Source organism: Notolepis coatsorum (assembly GCF_963971535.1).
Source record: "Notolepis coatsorum genome assembly, chromosome: 16".
Lineage (NCBI taxonomy): Eukaryota > Metazoa > Chordata > Actinopteri > Aulopiformes > Paralepididae > Notolepis > Notolepis coatsorum.
This window is the reverse complement of record NC_140180.1, coordinates 72,070,437-72,082,969: the sequence shown is the minus strand read 5'-3', so window position 1 is coordinate 72,082,969 and position 12,533 is coordinate 72,070,437. Positions and strand designations below refer to the sequence as shown.

The 12,533-nt window shown below is 44.4% G+C and overlaps 2 protein-coding genes across 2 annotated transcripts in view; one reads left to right on the top strand and one right to left on the bottom strand.

Annotated features, from left to right (window-relative positions):
• The window catches only part of sh3bgrl (SH3 domain binding glutamate-rich protein like), a 54,594-nt gene extending 51,277 nt beyond the window's left edge, over nt 1-3,317 (bottom strand). Inside the window, exon 1 of the mRNA XM_084331310.1 lies at nt 3,109-3,317. Within this exon, the coding sequence (XP_084187436.1) occupies nt 3,109-3,153 (45 nt within the window). The 5' untranslated portion in view covers nt 3,154-3,317. The remainder of the gene's footprint in view (nt 1-3,108) is intronic.
• A 1,224-nt stretch (nt 3,318-4,541) lies between these two features.
• Nucleotides 4,542-7,948, top strand: hmgn6 (high mobility group nucleosome binding domain 6). The gene is made up of 6 exons (XM_084331603.1): nt 4,542-4,672; nt 5,647-5,676; nt 5,863-5,892; nt 6,558-6,605; nt 6,734-6,853; nt 7,034-7,948. Exons 1-6 carry the CDS (start codon nt 4,658-4,660, stop codon nt 7,079-7,081), a joined length of 291 nt encoding a protein of 96 aa, XP_084187729.1. The 5' UTR covers nt 4,542-4,657; the 3' UTR covers nt 7,082-7,948.
• The last annotated feature ends 4,585 nt before the right edge of the window (nt 7,949-12,533 follow it).

Sequence of the window (12,533 nt, the reverse complement as noted above, 5' to 3'; positions counted from 1 at the left end):
GATTGTAAATAGTTATGAGTGTTGTATGTGCCTCCCTGTATTGTAAATAGTTAATGTGTGTTGTCACTATTATAATTGTAAATAAGTAAATGTATGTGTTGTAAATAAATATTTACCTAATTTATGTGCAATCGTTTCATTTCAGCTCAGTGTAGAGAAATGCACTGATACTAACAACCGCCTTACTACGCGCGTGCGTCTATGACGACACTGTTGACACCACATATCCGTGACACGCACGCCCCGCGACAATACTAGTAGTTTCGAGGGGCCTACCACCCCCCTGAAAGAAATCCTAGGGGAAACACTGATGTATGTATGTGTATTTGTGATTGATTGATTGATTGATTAATTTTTATTTGGAAATTACAAACATCATAAAAACAAATGACCATGACCAATTTGTACTCCTGAGGATATCACCTAAAAGCATGAATTAAAATACTTATTTCCAAGGTGGTCCTCGATGGAAGACATAAAAACATAGCACCTATAGCCTACTAGGAAGAACTAGAGTGTCAGTACCCCGTGTCTACTCTAGCCCTGGAATCTGATTTTCTGCCCTAAATGGATGCTGAGCCATTTGCTCTTCCCATAATTTAGCCTTTACCTTTGTTTTAAAATGCTTTTGGTTTGACTTTGCTTGGTAGGCAGAGGTAGTTCATTCCAGAGTACTACACCTGTGTAAAAAAAAAAAAAAGGAGGTTCTTGCTGCCGTACTCTTATCTTTAGAAACATTGAAAGACGTAATTCTAGCTCTGGTATTATGATTGTGAAGCTCTCTTACCATAACCACATGACCTTTCAAATATTCAGGGGCCTGTCGTTAACTATGTTATACATGTGGTTTAGCTTAAGTTCGTTTTACTCTTTTATCTACTGGTAATAGTCCTACTTCTTTTCTTTCTATCAATCCTATATGTGTCCTGAGAGGGGCATTTAGCATGTTCTGTGCAACCTGCAGTTTATTTTTGTGCATGCATTTCTGTTTGTATGCATGTGGATGTGTGTTGCATTTTGTACATGTGCATCTTGTGTGCGGCCATGCGCATGCACGCGTGTCTGGTGCTGCACGGTGGCAGACAGTTTGTGCTCCCAGGCGGATGCACTCCCAGACGGATGTGCTCCCACCTCCCAGATGGATACGCTCCCTCACTGCTAAAGACAAATCAATGAGTGGTAATACACTGCCCAGAGGGCTCCGGTGCTGCTGATCTGCCCTGAGCACTAAGCACACTGTACAGAAAACTCCTGCTCTTGGCTGCTGTTCAGCCTCTGCAAATGTCAGTGTTGCAAGAACAATTAAGGCTGTCACTGCCCGACTGAACACAAAGTGCCCTCGTTTGTGATCTGGGCCCCAGTCTCAGGCCGTAGCTATTGTCCTCTTCCCCCGACTTAGGCTCATTGACTCTAAACTATTGCCAAAAATCTGAGTGGCATTCACTAGTAAGTTTTAATTCATTATGATGCACGATGGACTTTAGCCACTAGCCTGGGACATGGCCTGACTGCCATTTCTATATCATTGTGTCCACTGCACACACTTCAAATGTGTGGGTTTAGTGAGAGAACATTTCTGTGTCGTAGTACTAGACAGGTGCTAGTAAAAAATTTGATTGATTGATTGATTGATTGATTGATTGATTGATTGAAAAGTTTATTAACAGATTGCAGAATGGGTACAGTACAGTACAGCTCAATACATACAATTGTTAAGGGGATGCAGACCAGAGAAAGACTTTCGTCTTGTTTACATCAGGGTCCCCCATTTTCAATTCATCATGTACTTATTAGTACATTTTACTATTTAGTATTGGGGAAATTCTGCAACACCAATATCAGAAATCTAATACCAGCATCAGTATTGGTGCTTCCCTACCTAAGTGACACTTCCTCTTAAGCCAAACCTAGGCTGGCACTGAACCAGACCTTACAGGTCTAAAACAGGCTTCAGGTTTGCCCCATTGCAGCTGCATTTCTCAGGGCCCTAGAGAATTGCATCACCATCATTCCTCTCTACTGCTCTGGGTGGAACCAGCCAGCATGCAGCCCAAGGTCTTCCCGGTGGAGTGGACAGAGACAACACAACAGAATAATATACATCTGGCTTTCTCCTGCAACCCGCTCTGTGTCAACAGTTTACTCTCTCTCTCCCCAACACTAACAAACAGTCTCAACCACCCAGTCCCTCTGCTGTGATGAGAGCAGGCGGGCAACTCACAAGAGCTGAAGGAAATGTGGCATTTGGCCGTGGTCCTTCTTCCCCTGCTTGTTACAGATTGATTGATTAATTGATTGATTGAAAACTTTATTAACAGATTGCAGAATGGGTACAGTACAGGGGCACTGTACAACTGTACAGGGCTGCTTTTGGGGTGAAAGAGGCACTAACACTGACACACCAGAAGGAAACACTGGTGATGACAAACCACAGCCGAGCGACACACAGCACACAATACTCCCATATTTAGAGTTTCTGAGTAAAAGACAGAACTGTACAACTTGACTTCCTCTTGTACTGTCTATCTGTATGTCATGTATGTCATGTTATGATGAATTGAAAATGGGGGACCCTGATGTAAACAAGACGAAAGTCTTTCTCTGGTCTGCATCCCCTTAACAATTGTATGTATTGAGCTGTACTGTACTGTACCCATTCTGCAATCTGTTAATAAACTTTTCAATCAATCAAACTCTGCAAGAGTTCCTCTTTCTCTCTCTGTGCTCAGATGTGAAAGAGAGAGAGAGAGAGAGAGAGAGAGAGAGAGAGAGAGAGAGAGAGAGAGAGAGAGAGAGAGGAGAGAGAGAGAGAGAGAGAGAGAGAGAGAGAGAGAGAGAGAGAGACCACGGCCACCTGTGCCCTACGTCTTGTAGAAGGCACAACACTAAGCTCTGAGTCGGACTGCTCCACTCCAGACAGTAGATGAGTGATGCCCATCTGTGGATGGTGCCAATCGGCCTACGGTCTTACAGTCTTTATCTACCATTGTTTGCAAAGTAACACACGTCTAATGATGTAGGCTACACACTTAAAATACATAATGTGATAAGGACACACTAACTTGCTATATGCACAATTAAATGTATCTTATATTTGTTCCCCCTTACCGAAGTGGAGCCTGAAGAGGTTGCTATGTACACTTTGATCACCATGGTTAAAATCCGTGATGTTGACGATGATGGTATCTTGTAAACTGCAGTTGTCCTGCTCCTCCTTTGAAGCACACTTCACTTCAACACGCGAAAAAACTTCTTGACTAAACCCCCGGTTTGTTGTAGCCTATATGCAGCGCAGACTGTCTGCGCACACGCTCCTATTCCGAACAGTGGATGAACATCACATTCCTCCTCCTCTCTCTCTCTACTCCAACCCCGCCCCTTCTCTTCTGCTCTCTCTCTCTCTCTCTCTCTCTCTCTCTCTCTCTCTCTCTCTCTCTCTCTCTCTCTCTCTCTCTCTCTCTCTCTCTCTCTCTCTCATTGGCATGGTAAGATGCATCGTATATTACCAAAGCAGCATATATATATTTACAACAACATGGTAATTAAAACATGTAGTAAAAAATATATATATATTTATATAAAACCTTATAACTATTTAGAACAACAAACAAACAGGCGAGCAAACAATGATTTTCTCTTTTCTCTCTGCCCAACAGAACGATTTGATTGGCAGTAATACAGCCTAGTGGTCGTTGAACAGACTTGTTATGTGGACTACACTGCCGACATTATTTTGTTTGCATTAATAGGCTACAATGCCCCTAGCTGTGCCCCAAATAAATCGCCCTGTAACATATATAACTGTTGCACCTCTTTTAGCAATATCACATCATATACGGTCGATTTTGCAGGGGGTGACAACTAGTCAACAAAGAAATGGTACTGCTGTGATTTCCAGTAGCTGTGTGCTTTGTGTCCAGAGCCCTGCTGCCACTAGACGCGGATTATCCTCTGGGCTTTGTCGCCATCTAGAGGCGTCTGGCGAGGGTGACGCAAATGCTTTTCTTCAAATGAATTTAGGAAAGCCCGGCTGACAAACAAAAAAATGTGTCGGGAGAGGAATGGGCGCCATATTGGACTCAAGCACGAAGTGACATTATCGTGCATTTCCCCTGGTTGCTGCCGCAAATAATGGTCGTCATTCAAAACGAACCAAATGCGGCCGAGGATGCGTGAATTAAACGAACAGTGTCGTCTTGACTTGTGGCTTTATGCAAAGGAGCACACACACGTGAAAAAAACATGCGGCCCTTTTTGAGAATAATTAAATACACATGGATCAACGTTATTGTGATCCTTTCGTTCTTTTTCAGGCGTCCTCCTCTCATCCATCTCTGAAAGAACAGAAGCCATTCGCGCATATATATATACTTTTATATATATATATATTTATATATATATACCCACAAGAACATCACCGGCTCCGAAAAATTCCAAGTGTTCTGCAGCTTCGAATGGCGCCGTGTGATTGGTCCGGGCCCACATCAATCATGTGTTTAGCCGCACCCCTCCCCCCATTCAACCACTCGCCTCTCTGTTCCTGTGTGTTTACTACACTGCCGAGGATAACGGAGACACTCGTCTTCACATGCACTGAACCCACGGAAGAAAAACAGTTTTTAGTTGTATTTGTAAGCGAATCTCCCAAGATATCACCATGCCCAAGAGAAAGGTATGTATTCCGAAAAATAATCAAAATAGTTCGGTTGTAATATACGCTATTAATACCATGCAAATGAATATGAAGACATACCCCTTAGACATTACTTAATTATAACCTAATTTTTAAGGTATCTACGTTGCTGTAAAATTTTGCCTATTTTCTATATATAATCTAAATTTTTGTTGTGTTAGAATGGATATTTTCCTGCTCGTGTACACGCTATAAATCCTGTTTTCCCCTTAGCAGCGGCTGTCCTTTGGGGGAGTCAGAAGTCTCTCTCGGTCTCCATGCAGTTAAAGCACAACCAGCAGCCATGCTTTGCACTGCAGCTCTCGTCTATACCTTCCTCACCGACCCTACCGAGAACAAACGGTTCGGTTATCGCCAATTGTCCCTAAAACCGCCCGAAAGTGCCACTAGAAATAGCATCAGTGCCCCTACTTTACATTTTGACCGCAAAAATTGACATTCACCGTCACAATTCGATAAAATAAAAAGAATCCGTCTTTGTTCGTTGTCCCAAATGGCTGCGGTGGCGTCTCTCTACCGCCTGATGGCGCCACTGGGTCTTTGGCCCGTCCCTCCCCCTTCTGAATAACCTCCCGCGCCAGCTTTCAAATCTGAGCTCCATGAATTCAATGAGAGAAAGGGAAGGAGGAGTACAAGAAAGGAGCAGAGTCTAGACCCCCAAAATGTGGGATAATGACACTACACTGTTGTGATCTAATAGCCCCTTTCTGAAATAACTCAATATTGCAACATTTAATGGGGCATAGTCCTTTAAAACTATGTGGTTTGAAAATAAAATAGAATTTTCACTTGATATGAGAAAGTTTTCTCAACTGTCTCGTAAGTGTTCAGAATATGTGACTGGAGCATTTAGAGACCATTTGTTGTTACTACAAAGACCAATAATACTGCAAATGTGACTGGTTATCCTTTCCTTTGACTAAAACTTCTGTTTTTCTGTATTTCATCACCAGGTAAACAATGATGGGGATGTCAAGGAGGAGGTGAGCGGATTGATGTCACACAGCACTTTAAGACCTGATATAATCACATTTGAATGAATATAAATGAAATATTTAGTGTTTTTTTTAACAATATACTGCTTTTATAGTGCTTCTAATGCGAAGTGTGAGGGTTGATGTCCCGTCTTAAATAGAAGCCCTGTATTAAAGAAGTTCCTTCTCTTTCAGCCCCAGAGGAGATCCGCCCGGTTATCAGCGGTAAGGCACATCTACAAACACGCATACTGACTGCTACATGTTTACATGCACACATTCCGTTAATAAACATGCAGTAGATGGTAATAAACCTTCAAAGAAGTTAAAAATGCATGTATCTAATAAGTTGATTGTTAAGTGACGATAAACAACCCCTGAGCAAATACATAATTAGTTTAAAACATGAATACAAAAATAAAACACTTTCCACATAGTATTAATTAATTCCAATTAAGACCCCTGTAAGACATGTCACTTTTACCTACCGTACTTGAGAGTTTGCATATTTCATTTTAAAACTAGTAGAGTTCCGGCCTGTCATAAATAGGACAAAATAACCTCACTGTTGCATAATATATCGTGTACAAATCAGATCGTAGCTGCTCTAAATAGTCGTGAAAATAAGCCAATCTATCTACTACCGATGTCAATACCTTACCAATTAAGTGAGATAATAAAGAGATTGCGATTTATTTATAGCCAAGTCCTGAAATGTCCCCCCGAAACTTTATACTGCAGTTGGTATCCAATCGTCACCCTTTTATAAAACAGTTTCACTTTATCTGTCCATGTTGAGAATTTGTTAAGTTAAAAAAGAAAAAAAAAGTTGCAAAATGACATTAAAAGCGCAGTTGAGGCTCTTGTTCATATTCCTCTTGTCTTCACAGAAACCAACCCCATCCTCGGCGGAACCAAAGGTGAAGAAGGCAGCAAAGGTAAGAGACGAACAGAACACAGAAAGAGTCCTATAAACCCTCGCCCTCCACTGCTAACAAAAACACAACAGGTAGCGTTGGTACTTTTAGCGTTTTAACCGTCCTCTCCCTCCCTGTGACCCTTGCAGAAAGAGAAGGTCGTGAACGACAAGAAGGAGGACAAGAAGACCAAGAAGGCAAAGGAGAATGCAGAGGCGGAGGCCAGTGAGGAAAACCACTCTGAGAATGGAGACGCCAAGACCAACGAGGTAACGTCACACGAGACGGGTCCCACTTTCAACACGTAGGGAACATGCCCGTTTACACTCGCCGGAAGTAGAATTGTGCGATTGAGCGGTAAAACGAGACGTTATTTGTAAATGTGGTCAGTTTGTGTGTCTTGTTTGGTGACCTCGGCCTGTCCTCTTCTTCCTCTCTCTGTCCCGCAGGATGAGGCAGCTCCAGAGGAGGCCAAGGAGGAGGCCAAACCAGAGTAGCAACACTGCCCACCTCTTCCTCAGTCCTCGCCCCTCCACCCAAACCCCCAGCCAGCCAGCCCCCCACCCCGACCCCCCCCCCCCCCCCCCCTCTAAAGTCTCTCACATGGTTTCCCTCCAAGGCGTATTGTTAACAGAGGAATATTTTTATCAATGATTTTATAAGTATCCGTACAGATTTTTAGCACAAAAAGCAAAGCTGAATATGGAGCGCCTTGCAGATTTGCAGTGGTCATATCAAGTGTCTGCAAGCAAGATGAACACACTAAAATCTTTTTTAAATGGCATTTCATGATTGTTTGGTGTAGAAAGTGTGTCCCTGCCGGATTGGCTATGTCGTGAGTTGTGTATTCCTGTGTTTCCCCCCCAACCCGCTCCCAAAGCCTTCTCTCTTCCTCTCCACAGGTTCAACCCGATCCCCTCCTCCCTCCCCTTACGGTTTCGACCTTTATCCATGTTTTATTAACAGTTCAACCATGTAAATGGGTGACTCTTTTAGACCTCTTAAATGTGCAGTGAGTTCCCTTTGCTTCTGTCTTCATGTTCCTGTATTTTCATTGAATTGTGTTTTAAAAAAGCGTGTTGTCCCACAAGAAAGAGGAAGACGAACATATGAAACATTCCGGGAACAGCGGCGCCTCCTAGACCTGTCTCCTAGACGACCCTGCGTGTAAAAATGAACAAAAACGGAAAAAAACAGCTCCTGCTCCATCAACGCTGTCCCTGTCAGCTTTTCTAAACACTCTGTGTTTTTTTTAGACTATAAATTTGGAACCTCCTCTGACAAAATGCAGGTGTCCGGTCCCTCTCTTATGTTCTGGAATTCTCTTAATAAAAAGAAGTCCTGGGAATTTTCCTCGAACTCTGCGTCTCTTGTCTTTCTTTTGTAGAATTCGCAGCACAATGGAAGTTCCTCAAAGATGGCGTGTTAGAAGTATTTCACTGAAGGTCAGACTAATGCCTCTGAACATAACACTATGACTACAAAGGCATAGATACTGTAAGCCTTACTCCAACCCATAGGCAGTCTTTTGAATTTAATTGTTTGTGTTAAGCTTCATATTAACAATGTTAATAGTATTGCATAACCAGATAACTTCAATGTCTAGTCTTACCAACCCTAAAGTTGTGTACAGGTTGGACGGGTACTAGATGTGGAAATGGCTGTGTAGTCCTAGAGAAGGCTGACAGTTGTGCTAAGATCACATGCCCATGGTTAAGAAAATGTATTTGCAAGATCTTAGATCTGTAATAGACCAAAGCTAATCCTGTCCTGTAATACGTCAATTAAGGCTCACTAAGGACATAATCAGATCATCCCTGTGTTGCTGTGTATTCTCTTACTGTAAAAGTAGCCATAAATGTGTTTGTCTAGAATCAATCTAACACCCCCTTCTAGTCAAGATCTTTGTTATTGTTCCTTTCTTGCCACAATGGAAGTTGATTGACCCTCCAAACATCTGTCAACATTTGCTAGCGGTATGTCACACGGTTTCCCCATATCTTCCATTTGCTTTACACTGTATGGTGTGTGTATTTTGCCGACTTTATAATACGGTCATCTTTGTAAAATTCCTTTTATAACAGCTAAAAAAAGAACATGGGTCGTGTTTTATTTTTCCAATCGTCGGCTGCTGTAACACAAATGTACCCATTTATATGGTCTGCCCCTTTACCACACACCCGAGGAACATTGCTGGATAAAGCTCTCGAACCACTGGGCCCTGCCTGCCTTTGATGTCTCCGTCTGCTCGTCTTGGGGACGGACACCGCAAGGAGTGAGTGTACATCATCCTACAGAGAGGATGACATGACATTGCATGGCCTCCCTGTTCAGTGGAGGCCTGTGCCCATTGGAGGGCTTGGGCAGTGCCAGAGCAAGGCCTCATGGGAGTCCCGTCCTGCCCGAATCTCTGGCGCTGTGCAGTGTGCACTAGGGGTGTAACGGTACTCAAAAACCACGGTACGGTACGTACCTCGGTTTTGAAGTCAAGGTTCGGTACAGGTTTTCGGTACAGTGGGGGAAAGTTTGGCTTTCCATGTTCCACTCAGGGGTGATGTAGTGTGCAGTAACTAATTGTACTTGTATTCTATATTGAAATTAATAATCGACTTGTAAAAAAATTATAATAATTATATTAGATTGTGAAAAAAAACAGCCCCCGGTGGGCGGTCGTTAGTGGTTAACATACCATTGTATTCGTTCGGTACACGACAGCACGTTCGGTAAGGTATGGTACACACTGAAACTTGTTCGGTTCGGTACGGATACATGTACCTTTACACCCCTACTGTGCACACACGCACATAAGGACTAGTAGGAATTGAAGCGTGAGCACCGTGACCCACTTTTACCACAGACAACACACGCACTCAAATAACACTGGTTTAGTGGCCAAGACTGAGGGATGTGCTCTCTATAGAGACATAATCCCAAATCTCAACATAGTTTTTGATTATGCTCAATGTAAGGTGTAGGAGCTCAGCAGTGTTTATATATTAATAATAGTGTGTTGGTCTGCGTGCACAAGCAGATGCACACAAATACATGAGGCAAACAACCTTTGAATGGGTTACATCTACAAGCTTTGTATTTGTGCATTTGCCTCCAGCAATGGATGTGCTATCTTACATTGTGCATCTGTGATTGTGAACACACTTGTGTAGTGTGTGTGTGTGTCTGCATACGTGTATCTGTAGTGTAGACCCATGTACTGCAGCTCACTGCAGTCTTTTTTGACCACAGACAACAACGTGGGCTGTGAACCTAAAAGAAGGTTTCTGTCACTGTAGTGAAAATGATTTAACACTGGTCTTTGTGAACTGAGTGAAGCCTATCCATGGGAGAGTTTAGTCTGAATAGATTCATGACATGTCCTTGCAAAAAGCCTATGATCTCTCTCATAAACCAACCAGAATGTTCGATTAGCCATGTATCACAACGTATACATTTGTCTGAGCGTGTGATGAACGCTTGTATTGAAATAGGCGGCCGGCGGGTCTGGATTTTGCTTTGCTGTCGCGGGCCATCTGCCCTGCATTGTCATGGCTGATCCATGGGATCCATTTTGTCGAGATTGTATTTTGTGGAGAGTGTTGTTGCCGCACACGGCCACTAGGTGACAGTCTTGTCCCGTGTTTGCTCGCAGTGCCCCTCTGTGGCTCTTGCCTTTGTTCTTCTCCGCTCTCCGGGTGGCGTCCAACCTCACATCTTCCTTTCTGCTGTAGTACAAAATACAAATATTGTTTAAATTCTCTGCTGCACGTTAGGTTGCCATCAGTAAATAACAACAGGCATATAAAAGCAACACCACCTACAGCAAGACCGACGGCTTCTCAGTCAGTGGGTGACAATATTGTCACAAGGAAAGATGAAATTACCTACCTGGGTTCCATCCTATAGAGGCTAATCTTTCCTGTGACAAAATGGCATCCAATGTAATAAAAAAAGTCAACCAACAAACTCGATTCTTGTACCGGATCTCCTCTCTGGTAAACAAGAATACCCTGAAGACTCTGGCAGGAGCACTCATTCAAGGGTACTACGACTATGCTTGCACCTCGTGGTACCAAAGCACCTCAAAGGCACTAAAAACAAAATTACAAACATCTCAAAACAAACTGGTCAGACTACTGCTTGACCTGACTCCTAGAACCCACCTCACCCCTGCCCACTTTGACAACCTAGGATGGCTTATAGACGACAGAGTACAGCAACTTGCAATGGGCATGGTCTACAAGAACAAGCTGACTCTAGAGCTATGTGGCAGGGGCTCAAAACGATGACAGACTACAAAGGCGCCTCCCTCAAACTGAACAGTGACATCTCCTTAGCAAACGACCTCAATACCTTCTATGCGAGGTTTGATGCTGGTAATAACAACACCAGCTCACAAGCCTCGGCAATGGGGGGGGGGGGGTCGGCTGCTGATGGAGGCGCAGTGTTCAGGGTAACAGAGCATGAGGTGAGGCGGACCTTTAAAAAAGTGAATATCAGGAAGGCAGCAGGTCCGGACGGCATCCCCGGCCGCGTCCTAAAAGTCTGTGCCGACCAACTGGCCCCAGTATTCACTGACATATTTAACCTGTCCTTAGAACAGGCTGTCATCCCCACCTGCCTGAAGAAGTCCACTATTATCCCTGTACCCAAAAAATCCAAGCCTGCTTGCCTCAACGACTACCGCCCTGTAGCTCTCACCTCCATAGCCATGAAGTGCTTTGAGAAGCTAGTAAAGGGCTACATCTGCTCCTCCCTCCCCATCAACATGGACCCCCTGCAATTTGCATACCGCCCCAACAGGTCCACGGAGGACGCCATATCCCATGTGCTGCACACAGCAGCATCACACCTGGACAAGAGGCAGGGGAACTATGTGAGAATGCTATTCATCGACTACAGCTCGGCATTCAATACCATAGTCCCCTCCATACTCATAGCCAAGCTCAGGGACCTGGGCTTGGGCTATGACCTCTGCCAGTGGGTCTTGGACTTCCTGACTGGCAGACCCCAGGTGGTGAGAGCAGGCAACTGCACCTCCTCATCCATCACCCTCAACATAGGGGCCCCCCAGGGCTGTGTTCTGAGTCCCCTCCTCTACTCCCTGTACACACACGACTGTGTGGCTCAGCGGAGTAGCAATACAATCGTCAAATTTGCTGACGACACAGTGGTGGTGGGCCTGATCTCTGCCAACGACGAGAGGGCCTACCTGGAAGAGGTCAAGGTCCTGGCGGGATGGTGCCAGGAAAACAGCCTCTCCCTGAACGTCAGCAAAACAAAGGAGATGATTGTGGACTTCAGGAGGTCGGGGGTCAAGGACTACAGCCCCCTCAGCATCGACGGGGCACCGGTTGAGAGAGTCAACAGCTTCAAGTACCTCGGAGCCCACATATCCGAGGACTTGAAATGGACCATACACATTAACAGTGTGGTGAAGAAGGCACGACAACGCCTCTACTTCCTCAGGCGCCTAAGGAAGTTCCAAGTCAGCCAGAAGATCCTTAAGAACTTCTACTCATGTACAATAGAGAGCATCTTGACCGGCAACATCACCTCCTGGTTTGGGAATAGCACTGCAAAAGACCAAAGCAGACTACAAAGAGTGACACGTTCAGCCGAACGCACAATTGGAGGGGGGCTCCCCACCCTCCAGAACATTTACTACAAGCGTTGCAAGGGGAAGGCTAAGAGAATTATTAAGGACTCGAGCCACCCGAACAACTGCCTCTTTGAACTGCTGCCGTCAGGCAAGCGATACAGGAGTCTCAAGGCGAGCACAGAAAGACTCAGAAGTAGCTTCTATCCCCAGGCCATCAGGCTGCTAAACGAACAATGAATGAACACTACACAACAACAACCACCAAACACACATAGCACACACATCCACACGCACACACTCACTTTAAACAAACACACTGTAGCACCCACTACACACACTTTATAGCACACACC